The sequence below is a fragment of the Oncorhynchus mykiss genome, chromosome 21, assembly GCF_057628025.1.
Source record: "Oncorhynchus mykiss isolate SJ-2025 chromosome 21, ASM5762802v1, whole genome shotgun sequence".
NCBI classification, from domain to species: domain Eukaryota; kingdom Metazoa; phylum Chordata; class Actinopteri; order Salmoniformes; family Salmonidae; genus Oncorhynchus; species Oncorhynchus mykiss.
The window spans coordinates 18,169,070-18,181,549 of record NC_143042.1 but is presented as its reverse complement, the minus strand read 5'-3'; the positions used below and the strand labels follow the sequence as shown (position 1 = coordinate 18,181,549).

At 44.8% G+C, this 12,480-nt stretch overlaps 1 protein-coding gene across 2 annotated transcripts; it reads left to right on the top strand.

The window, feature by feature from the left end:
- The first annotated feature begins 3,445 nt into the window (after positions 1 to 3,445).
- On the top strand, positions 3,446 to 11,209 carry LOC110500170 (caprin-2). Of its 2 annotated transcripts, none has more exons than XM_021577364.3 (21): positions 3,446 to 3,679; positions 4,482 to 4,716; positions 4,845 to 4,907; positions 5,006 to 5,092; positions 5,667 to 5,902; positions 6,050 to 6,132; positions 6,280 to 6,420; positions 6,536 to 6,576; positions 6,717 to 6,950; positions 7,101 to 7,139; positions 7,220 to 7,348; positions 7,531 to 7,615; positions 7,708 to 7,760; positions 7,889 to 8,017; positions 8,131 to 8,250; positions 8,352 to 8,498; positions 8,631 to 8,781; positions 9,055 to 9,231; positions 9,497 to 9,537; positions 9,659 to 9,725; positions 9,831 to 11,209. In XM_021577364.3, the coding sequence occupies exons 2-21, from the start codon at positions 4,495 to 4,497 to the stop codon at positions 10,409 to 10,411; spliced, it is 2,826 nt and encodes a 941-aa protein (XP_021433039.3). In that variant the 5' UTR covers positions 3,446 to 3,679; positions 4,482 to 4,494; the 3' UTR covers positions 10,412 to 11,209. The 2 variants fall into 2 exon arrangements, with proteins under 2 accessions (XP_021433039.3, XP_090071167.1); XM_090215041.1 differs by having other exon boundaries at positions 3,491 to 3,679; positions 9,055 to 9,168.
- The last annotated feature ends 1,271 nt before the right edge of the window (positions 11,210 to 12,480 follow it).

Here is a 12,480-nt window from a genome sequence, read left to right as displayed (position 1 = left end):
GCATTTCTCCTTTGCAAAGATAATCCATCCACCTGACAGGTATGGCATATCAACAAGCTGATTAAACCGCATGATCATTACACAGGTACACCTTGTGCTGGGGATAAAATGACACTTTAAAATGTGCAGTTTTGTCACATCACAATGCCACAGATGTCTCAAGTTGAGGGAGTGTGCAATTTAGCATGCTGACTGCAGAATTGTCCACCAGAGCTATTGCTAGATACAGTGGGGCAAAAAAGTATTCAGTCAGCCACCAATTGTGCAAGTTCTCCCACTTAAAAATATGAGAGAGGCCTGTAATTTTCATCATAGGTACACTTCAACTATGACAGACAAAATGAGAAGAAAAAAATCCAGAAAATCACATTGTAGGATTTTTTATGAATTTATTTGCAAATTATGGTGGAAAATAAGTATTTGGTCAATAACAAAAGTTTATCTCAATACTTTGTTATATACCCTTTGTTGGCAATGACAGAGGTCAAACGTTTTCTGTAAGTCTTCACATGGTTTTCACACACTTGCTGGTATTTTGGCCCATTCCTCCATGCAGATCTCCTCTAGAGCAGTGATGTTTTGGGGCTGTTGCTGGGCAACATGGACGTTCAACTCCCTCCAAAGATTTTCTATGGGGTTGAGATCTGGAGACTGGCTAGGCCACTCCAGGACCTTGAAATGCTTCTTACGAAGCCACTCCTTCGTTGCCCGGGCGGTGTGTTTGGGATCATTGTCATGCTGAAAGACCCAGCCATGTTTCATCTTCAATGCCCTTGCTGATGGAAGGAGGTTTTCACTCAAAATCCCACGATACATGGCCCCATTCATTCTTTCCTTTACACGGATCAGTCGTCGGTGCAGGTCTACAATTTTGTTTCTGGTGTCCTTTGACAGCTCTTTGGTCTCGGCCATAGTGGAGTGTGGAGTGTGACTGTTTGAGGTTGTGGACAGGTGCCTTTTATACTGATAACAAGTTCAAACAGGTGCCATTAATACAGGTAACGAGTGGAGGACAGAGGAGCCTCTTAAAGAAGAAGTTACAGGTCTGTGAGAGCCAGAACTCTTGCTTGTTTGTAGGTGACCAAATACTTATTTTCCACCATAATTTGCAAACAAATTCATAAAAAATCCTACAATGTGATTTTCTGGATTTTTTTCTCTCATTTTGTCATAGTTGAAGTGTACCTATGATGAAAATTACAGGCCTCTCTCATCTTTTTAAGTGGGAGAACTTGCACATTTGGTGGCTGACTAAATACTTTTTTGCCCCACTGTAATTTAATGTTAATTTCTCTACCATAAGCTGCCTCCAATGTCGTTTTAGAGAATTTGGCAGTACTTTCAACAGGTCTCACAACTGCAGACCACGTGTAACCACGCCAGCGCAGTACCTCCACATCTGGCTTCTTCGTCTGTCGGAGGGTGCTGAGGGATATTTTTGTCTGTAATAAAGCCCTTTTGTGGGGCAAGACTCATTCTGATTCCCTGGGCCTGGCTGCCAAGTGGGTGAGTCTGTGCCCTCCAAGGCCCACTCATGGCTGCACCCCTGCCCAGTCATATGAAATCCATAGATTAGGGCCTAATGAATTTATTTCAATTGACTGATTTCCTTGTATGAACTGTTTTTTATGACTACCTTATCTCTGTACCCCACACATACAATTATCTGTAAAGTCCCTAAGTTGAGCAGTACATTTCTAACACAGATTCAACCACAAAGACCAGAGAGGTTTTCCAATGTCTCACAATGAAGGGCACATCTAACTCAGTTGCAGAAGAAGGAAACTGTTCAGGGATTTCACCATGAGGCCAATGGTGATTTTAAAACAGTTAAATGGCTGTGATCGGCAAAAACTGAGAATGGATCAACATTGTAGTTACTCCACAATACAAACTAACCTACATGACAGAGTGAAAAGGAAAAACAGGCCAAATATACGAGTTGCTTACCAAAACAATGTTGATGTTCCTGTGGCTTAGTTACAGTTTTGACTTAAATCTGCTTGAAAATCTATGGCAAGATAAAAAAATGGCTGTCTAGTAATGATCGACAACCAAGCTTGAAGAATTTTTAAAAAGAATAATGTAAAAATATTGTACAATCCAGTTATGAAAAGCTCTTAGACTTACCCCGAAAGACAGCTGTAATCACTTCCAAAGGTGATTCTAACATGTATTGACTTGGGGGTGTGAATACTTATAGATATTTCTGTATTTAATTTTCAATAAATTTGCTAAAATTTCCAAAAAATTGTGTTGGGTGAGATTTTTATTTTTATGTCATCCATTTTGAATTCTGACAAACACAACATATGGAATAAATCAAGGGGGATGAATACAGTCAGAAGGCAATGTATGAACACTTCATAAGACATGAAAACAATGTTCAGAATTACAGGAAATTGGGCAAAGCATCCTATTAACTTTTTATTGGAATCAAAATCCTCTTGTAGCCTCACTCTAGATTAGAACTAATGATATTTGTTCAATTCCAGCATTTCATTGTAGTCCTTCATTTTCTTAATTTCATGTTTTTTTTTAAACTAGGCAAATCAGTTAAGAATAAATTCGTATTTTCAATGACGGCCTATGAACAGCGGGATAACTGCCTTGTTCTGTGGCAGAATGACAGATTTTTACCTTGTCGGCTAGGGGATTCGATCTTGCAACCTTTCGGTGACTAGTCCCTCTGTGACAATGTATTTTGTATTAATTTAATGACAATTCTTATTTTGAACCGATTTCTAGGCTTTTTCTCCCGCTTCGGAAACTGTCCCAATAATGTATATGGTCCCAACACTGAGTAAAATACAATAAAGTCTCTTTGGCTGTGCTAGTAAGTTCTCAGTTATAATTGTTCTAGTTTCATTACTCAATTACGACATTTAACAAACTAAACATTAAAATTGTAAAAATCCAAACTGGTCCTATAAACAGTTTATACGATTCATCGCCCAGCCCTAAATGTGGGTGTTGGATGTGGATGCGCGTGCAAATCAGGTGCTGTATGATGTCACGTTGATTTTCTGCACCCCAGCGGTCCCAATAAGGGAATTCGATTAATGCCACGGAACTTCCCCGGTGAACCGGGTTTGATTATATTCGTTTTGGAACCAGACTGCTTCCCAGGCGTGAGCCAGGTCCCATATTTTGGCCGACAGCGAAGTGGGCTCAAAATTAAAATGGGTAGGTTAAGCAAGTGGAGTAGGACTAATGAGCAGTAGGACTATGTTTTCACATGCAAAAGTAATTGTTTTTGTTGTTGCACAAAAGCGTTTGATAAAAAGGCTTTATCTGCATTTCCAATTAAAACAAACTTGAAAATTCGAACATATATTTTGTAGAAAATAGATGATGCATGTTTCTGAACGATGTATGCTGCCTTGTTGACAACATGACCGAGCGGAACAGATTACTGTTCAATTTGAGACTGTTGCTCCTCCCCGCTTTTGCACATTCAAGTCACGGGCCATAGCAATTACGCCTAATCGAACTCCCTCAATGTTTGAGTATAGAAAGGTAGGCCTATATAAAGGCATGAGTTCGCACACGTTTCCCTCTGTAAACTTACATCACTGTTTGTACGGGTTAGAGAGGTCTACCAGTACTTTATCTGGTGTTTGGATAGCCTGGATTCGGGATTTGCAGCAACAGCATTTTCAACACAACCAGCCACGAGGTTAGTCAGCTGTTTTCTGAACGTGGCACTTTAAACAAGGATGACGAAGTGGGTTTTCAATTTCTAATGTTTACACATTTTTCAAGAACTGCATACTAGTTGTATAATGATGGCTTAAGAAATTGCAGTATTCGAGTTGCTCTGCAGTCTTAATGTTGGTTTGGGAAGTGTTTGGGGCATCTGTGCTCTGTAGAGAGTAGGCTTTTGAAGAAGAGATGCGGGGGACGTCTGGGTCATAAGGATGTGATACAGATAAGATGGAAGGTTTTTAGAAGATTCCATGGAATGAAAATGCACGCCTGATGTTTCCCAAACAAATTGTAAAAAAAATACGCAACTTTAAGCATGAGATGAATCCCGTCGGCGACACAAAATGCGCACACATTCGGTATGTGTTTGGGAATCTATTTAAAATAATAACCATTGTTTTACCGATTTGTTAGTAACGTTGTCGCGTGCTATGTGATTTCTATCTGCTGTTTCACGATTCTCCCATTAAAATCCATCACCATACGTAATCACCGGCTGTGCAATGGACAAAAATGCACTATCACGGGTTTGGCAATCACCCAGTGGCGGTTGAGGCTAGCGCGTTACTGGAACATTAGCACATTTATGGAAACTCAAAGTAGGAAAGGATAATTGGGAGGGGGACATCCTTTCTATTAGAAATTAAATTGGCCCAATTTTAAAGGAACATCTGATAGTGATGGTGCAAGAAGATCACACGTTTCATGGTCAACATTTACATCCAATCGACACCAGTCATGACATTACCTGTTCTGTGTTGAACCCCCTCCAGTGAGAGTCTGAACATGGTGCAGCTTTCTCCATCCCCAGCCCGGGATGTCTCTCCTTCACCTGAGTGCTCAGAGAAGGGGAGGCAGGGGAGCCCCAAGATTGGCTCCCCCGGTGGACTGAGTCCTCTCCAGCTGGCCCTGGCAGCCTCCACCACCATCTACCAGGGCTACGAGAGTTACATCGAGGACGGCCTCATCTGCCTCAAGCACAAGATCCGCAACCTGGAGAAAAAAAAGGTAGGATGGATGACTTGACAAGATTAGGGGTTTGGTGGGTGTTTGAGTAGATGGAGACATGGCCATTCCTTTCAGGGTTTCCTGCATGCTACTATAAATGAAGACATTGTAAGTGTTTGTATCCACAGATTAAATTGGAAGACTACAGGAAGCGTTTGAAACACGGGGAATCACTCAATCAAGACCAGATAGTAAGAACAGGATTTCCAACTGTGGTAATAAAAGCAGTACACTTCTTTCAACCAGACGATTGAGATGTTGCCTTTTGAACTCTTTCAATGTGTGTCAGGATGCAGTGGAGAAGTATGACGAAGTGATCCACAACCTGCAGTTTGCCCAGGAGCTGCACAAGACCCTTGGTGGCCTAACACAGGAAGTAAGGACCTCTGTTTGCCACTGCTTATCGTAGTGCTGCTGTGTGTATGAATGGGGATGGGCAGAGCAGCACATGCATTCCTTTTGGTAGACCAGGTGTAGTTTCTCATGCGTAGTCAGAATAGCGCTTCTCCATTCATTTCAAGTGTCTGATAATAGGTCAATGATGGTAGAAAGGGTGTGACGTATTGGATTGGAATCCAGCCTCAACAAGGAATTGGAGGCTTTAGCCCATTGCACAGTTGGGAATTAGCACACCGCTGTTCCATTCTCCTGCTTGAATGCCTTGATTGCTTTCATGGTTAAGTTTGACATTCCTTGCGTCTGTGTATAAGTGCATGGTCAGATACAGTGTCAGTAATGTAGAACGGTTAGGTTGTCAACAGATCACTTGTTTCTCCAGATTCATGATGAATCATCTTGTATTTTTGCAAGACAACATAATGGACTTACACCCATTCAGACAACTGAAATCCACAATAGCAAGTTGACTGGCCTAGGTCTAGTGATCAGGCCTAGGTGTAGGAGTATTATTGGGATTGGTCCATAGAATCCATCTAACCACCCCCCTTTAGCTGCTAAAGGCCCAGAAGAAGGCGTTGAGGAAGGAGCAGATGGTCAAGCAGGAGGTTGAGAGGAGAAGGCTGTGCATAGTGCTGCAGGTTAAGTTCCTCTTGCAGACCCTGCTGCAGCACGAGCACATCAGGAAGGACCTCCTCTCTGCCCGCAACCCCCAGCTCAAGGTTGCAGAGCTACATAGCCTGCTTGAGCTTGCTGAACTACTGGGGGTGAAGAGGGACAACAATGTGAGGTACTGGGGAAATAGATGTGTGCACCATACACCCCACACACGCATTCTGTTGGACTTGATGGACAACAGCATAAGTTACTATGAAACACACTCTCACACGTCTGTGTTGATTGAAGACTAGTCTGATCCCCTTCTACTGTGTCCCAGTTTGGAGGATCAGATGGACAGAGCAGCCCTGGTCTACCTGGACCTGCTGGAGGGGAAAAATAAAGCCGTAGCCGGAACCACTTGTGAGTTTAAACACTACCTGTCCTGTACCCTTTTAAACACCTGCACAGACACTACATTTACTATTACTCGTATCCTCAACTTTCTCTGCCATTTGCTGAACTACTTTAGCTGCCGTGTTTAGAATGCATGCATTTCAATGTTTGCAGACAAGGTCCTGAAGGCTAAGTTGGCGACGCTGATGGATTGTGGGTACTTTGATTGTGTACCGCCGCCACCGAGCAAGAGTCCCAAGGAAGTGGAGGATCCCATGACCAAGAAGACGGTGTCTGAAACCGCCAGCCTCTCTAGTAACTCTACAACAGTGCAACTATTCTTATTCAAAAGCCACTTATCAGACTGGGTATAGAACAATGAATGTATACAACATTTTGTCATTTAGCTGGATGTTATTTTGCCTTGCAGCCCTAATGATGTCAAACAAAAAAGACGTGCCTAGCAGAGAGGTAAGAACCACTAACATGCATTTCCTGCAAGTTGTGTGCCACTGCTTTATCAACGTTCAACCAGCGTTCTCCTTAAGCTATTTACCTGAATGCACTGTGGATATCGTACTGTGGTGCTGATAGTCTGTGGGTGATGCCAGTTTCTTAACAGACACTACCTGCCTGACACAGACCCCAATGGGTGTCGAGACGCTCCCGTTACTCCGAACTGGAAGGCTGAGTTCCAGGCTATGAAGGAACAGGAGCCACCGGACTCATGGGATATGGAGTCCGACTCCACTCAGCCTGTAATCCAGAAACCATGGAGAGGGGCGGCTGTGTTAATCTCCAAAGTTCCAGTTACCTCCAAGAAACAAAATGCCGAACCCAAACAGGTGAGCTATTCTCTTATACCTGAACTCTCAGGGCAGTTGGAACTTGAGACGAGTTGTGACCTCTAATAATGGTCAAGGTTAACACTGGGATTGGGCTAGCTGATCTTAGTTCAGATCAATCATACAACTCAATGACTCTTGTTTCCCCAGAGAAGAGCGAAGTCCAAAAGGGAGCGGGACGCCACAGCTGTGAGTAGACTCTTATCCTTGCATCTCTTACGTTCGATGGACCTGTCCCTATTACTCCATCATATTGTAATTTCCATCAGGCACTTCGTGTGGTCACCCCTGTGGAGGTGTTCAACTCCCAGTCTACCTTGCCCAAGGACCCCATCCTGCGCAAACAGCAGCTGGAGGACCTGATGACCAAGATCAGAGGCTCCTTCAGCTTCATGCAGGTACAGTACTGCTCAGAGGTAATTTCCAGGTGAAAAGCCATCGATCATTTCCAATGTTCCACCTGGGTCGGGGTTACCACGTGACGAAAACAAAAATAAGTCCATGTAGTCCCTCCCTGTTTAAGTCTGTCTTTTGTTGGATGCCTAATAAATACAATCCTGGATTAATCCCCTGTCTCCAGGATTCTCTTCTGGATGGAGAAGGATCACCCACTAACGGCCGTCCTAGACTGGGCCGGCATGCCTCTGGATCCCCCTCTCCACTCGGTAGCCTACCACAACAAAGTTGTTATTTAAGTGGCTGACTTCTAGCAGAACAGAGAATATTCAACATCTGTTTCACCTCTTATTCTCAACAGTACAGAGAGATTTGAGGAGAAGCCCAGTGGACCTTCTCCCCAAAACACTGCATGTAAGATCTGGAGAAGTGTGTGAGATGGCACCATATTCTAGCGCACTAATTTTGACCAGGGCTCTGTTATTTAAGCTTTTGACTGTTGGAGTCAGTATTTTAAGATACATCTTTTTGTCCTCTCTCAGTCCACTCCATTGCTTTCTAAACTCCTCCCTGTTGATGACAAACCCAGTCTGACCAATGGCAACGGGGGTTGTCTAGAGAGCTGTGACCTGGACCTGACTACAGAGGACCTGGCTCACGTCATAGCCATTGTAAGAACTCTCCTATCTGTTAAATGAGACCCATTGAAACAATGACATTTTCTTCTTTTAGATCCACAATTGTTATGAAGCTTTTTATAAAGCACAATGGTTGTCCTCTCCAGGATCCATGTCTGCTGCTGTCTGAGAGTGAGACTGCCTGCCCTTCTCCTCCAGCTCCTCCTCCCCTCTACCGTAGGGAGTCCTCCATCTCCATCACCCTGGACGAGAAGACATCTGCTCGGGTAAAACGACTCATTCCCTGAACATGTAGGATTGGCAAGCCTAAAGTGCATACTATTCTGATTTTAAGTCTCCCCTGACAGTGTTCCCTCTCTGTACCCAGACTCCCATCTCTGAATCCGGTAAGCAATCCCCGTGTAACGGGGTGGTGCCTCCTTGTACCCCCACCCAAGGGCAGCCCTTTTCAACCCCTCCCAGCAGACGTACACTCACCATGGCGCCCCCTGTTCCCTTCCAGACCATGCATTCGGTAAGTCTACCCTACCATACTTTTAACGTGGTCATAGAATGGGCAAGAGGCTTTGAACACACTCCGTTATACACTCTGTTAGTCTTTGAGAGACATTTTAGTATGAGCCTTGGGTCTGTTTTGTTGTTGAAGGTCTTCAAGGTGAACGCCCCCTTACTTCCGACTGTAGACTTTAAATCCGATATTATCCCCTATTCGGACTCCAACGACCTGTGCTATGTCACCACCAGCACCCAGACCCCACCGGAGTTTGCTCCGTCGGAGGACGAACAACTACAGTCGGGTATGCCAGAGTTGTGTTCATTAGGGCAGGAAATAAATGTTTTGCAACGGAAAACTCAAATTAGTTCATTGGGCAAATCCAGGGGTGTATTCGATACACAGGAAACAAGTTTCTATTGGACAAATTCAGTTGGGTACCTCCCCGTTGTCATCCGGTTTGGTTCTTATTGGTGAACGGTTTCCATTGCAAGACATAATGAATACACCCCTTGTTTGTCTGTTTTCTTCCTAATGAATACGACCAAGTCTACTCTTATTTCTCTCCCTTGGGCAGTGAACCAGTCTGAATGTCTGGTAGGTAGTGGTGGGCAGATCTTCCTGTCCCCTGGCCAATCGGGTGGCACCATGGGCCGTTCTGACCAATCATACTACAGAGGATCTGTTAGAGGTATTGCACGTGGTGGCAAGGGGCTGGCACACTCCTACTTTCGCTCTTCTGGTGGGCACAGAGGTATTTATCCTCTTCTCTTATCCCTCAATCCTATGTTTCATCCTTTCCCTCTATCCTATCTTGTTCTGCTTATGCATGTCTCCTACTGATTCAGATTGAGCTTCTAAACCTTAATGGATTGAATCAAGTGAACTCCATTCCCTTGCCTCACAAGTTTCCACATGACATTATCATAATATTACAAGGTTTTGAGTTAGCCTTCACAATCCAATTTTCATCTGTCTCCCTCCCTTTGATGGGTTTTGGGCTGGTCTGTTCTCCCCAGGAGGAAGCTTCATCCCCCAGGCTCACCTGTACGGAGCTCGGGTAAGACACTGCTTCCCAAATCTGTGTGGACAATCAGATATTGTATGTACATTAGTATAGATTGCTGAAGTGATAGGTTTAGAGGTTTTGACTTGTGTAATGGTGTGTTCTTCACCATTAGGACATTGGCTACCAACACAGCTACAGGCGCGGTGGAGGCAATACAGGACAAAGACACAATAATAGTGGCAAGTTCACTTCATTCTTCTGGCTTGATACAAAACACAATCTCTGATTGGTTGGGTATTTTGGGGGGCTTAGTTATCTGGCTTTTGATTGGTCCTCCTCAACAGGTTGGAGTGACTCTTCCCAGGTGAGCAGCCCAGACCGGGAGGGCAACTACTCCCTGGTGGACTCCGCCCACGGTGACTCGCTGCAGGGTGTTGGCATGGACCTCACCACCCAGGTGACCCCTCATGCCCCCCACACCCTGATGCACGTACCCATGTACCCGCTCCCCCAGCATCCCCAGCCCCTCCGCGTGGCCTTCACAGCAGCCCGCACAGCCAACTACACCCCGGGCACCCTGGACCAGCCCATCGCCTTTGACCAGCTCCACAGCAACCTGGGGGAAATGTTCAACACCAACGTGGGTCGTTTCACCTGCCCAGCCAATGGCACCTACGTCTTCCTCTTCCACATCCTCAAGCTGGCGGTCAACGTGCCGCTCTACGTCAACCTGATGCGCAACGACGAGGTGATGGTGTCTGCGTACGCCAACGACGGGGCTCCGGACCACGAGACGGCCAGCAACCACTCCATCCTGCAGCTGTACCAGGGAGACCAGGTGTGGCTGCGGCTGCACCGCGGCTCCATCTATGGCAGCAGCTGGAAGTACAGCACATTCTCTGGCTTCCTGCTCTACCAGGACTGAGCTATTGTGGCCTCATGAGCCAACATGGAGGATACAGGTGGAGGAGAGACTATTGCTTTGCACTAAAAAGGAGAAACTGACATTTTCCATTTCATGTGGCAGACTGCATACCCACCCAGTGCTGGGTTCATTGCCTACCCCAGTCCTGGAGTGTATGGGGTGTGTTCATTGTTCAAACCTTTCAGGATCACCCTTTTGTTTACCCTGTAAATTGCAACCACTAACTACTTCCGGGTCACTAAGGGGCAGAGGGGAAGACTTCCTGCTGGCTTGACGTTCCATGACCCATAATGTGAGAATTTTCCCATTAATGTTTGGTTTTTGGTTGTGGTGCTTAGAGACCGACACTCCATTTTCTGACTAAATCTGTTAGATTGTGAATAGTTGTTACACACGAACTCAGAAAGCTGCCTCTACTATACACTGCTGCTGCTGTATTGGGTGTCACAATTTTTGGTTCTAGTAGCAGGACCGCTTTAGATACAATGTGTCAGGTCTCTAAGACCTTAAAGGAAATGTTATGAATTTGTGTTTTTTTTTTTCTCTCTTCTCTGAATGACTGAGTAAATTCATTGAATGGCTAATGTATGGTTGGCAAAATATGAATTATAATGGACTGTACTTGACAATGCTAAGCACTTTAAATGCATTCTGTGCTGCCTTGCTGTGTGGGGTGATCTGGGTAAAATGGTTGGTTGGGGGGGTTATGGTGTCTGATTCTGAACACTAAAGGCAGTATTGCCTATGGAGATGTGATCCCTCAATGTGCCTGAATAAAAATAAAAAGTTTCAGCAGTTGAACAGGGTTGTCTTCTGTTTTTGCATGGCACTACCTCTTTCTTCACTTGTAGTGGTTGGTCCATCCATTGTCAGCAGTAGGCTATGCCTACTAAAACCTGTAGTCTTCCATAACAAGCCTTGGGTATCAAATCTAAAATCACTACTTAATGGGAAGGCAGTTTATGCTGAGGGTGATTGACAGGCTTTAAGAGATGTACAACGTGAGATCAAAAGAACGATACTGGTGGACAAGGAGGCATACAAGCAAAGGGTGGAGGGGACCCTCTCCTCAGGAGAGGGTGGGTGGCCTGGCCAGGGGATTAAATCCATGGCTAGTGCCCCCCCACAAAGGCAGGGAGAACCAGTGCTGACCTTGGGAGACATGAGGGCCAGAACATAGCTAATGAACTAAACGCTTTCTTAAGATTTGAATCGGACAACTTTTTCAGTGGTAAAACAAATGGAAGCGTTAAATGTTTAAGAGGTTTGTTAAACAGGCTGTTTTGAAGTTCAGGGGATGTAACGCACACAAAAGCCCAGGCCCAGACAAGTGTGCTGTGCTGAACAACTGGCTGGTGATACAGATATTTTCCAATCCTCGCCCGACCAGCAACACGTGCCAGTATTGTGGAAAAACTCTGTGCTGAATGACTACCACCCTGTCGCCTTGACATTCTTAGTACTGAAAAGCCTTAAATTGTGAAGTCATATTCTCAGCGTCACCCAGAAGCTCCTCGACCCATTTCAATTGGCCTATAAGCCCAGCAGAGGAGTTGACGCCATTCTTACTCTCCTCAATATGGTCTACAGACATCTAGAGGGTGCCAAATCCCATGTTTATTTGACCTTTAACTAGGCAAGTCAGTTAAGAACAAATTATTTTCAATGACGGCCTAGGAACAGTGGGTTAACTGCCTTGTTCGGTGGCAGAATTACAGATTTTTACCTTGTCAGCTCGGGGATTCAATCTTGCAACCTTTCCAGTTACTAGTCCAACGCTCTAACCACTAGGCTACCTGCCGCACCCATGTTGTCACGCCCTGACCTTAGTATTCTTTGTTTTCTTTATTATTTTGGTTAGGTCAGGGTGTGACTGGGGGATGTATGTGTTTTTGTACTGTCTAGGGGTTTTGTATGTTTATGGGGTTGTTTACCATCTAGGTGTTTATGTCTATGGTTGCCTAGATTGGATCTCAATTAGAGGCAGCTGTTATTCGTTGTCTCTGATTGGGAACCATATTTAGGCAGCCATCTTCTTTGGGTATTTCGCGGGTTACTGTCTATGTGTT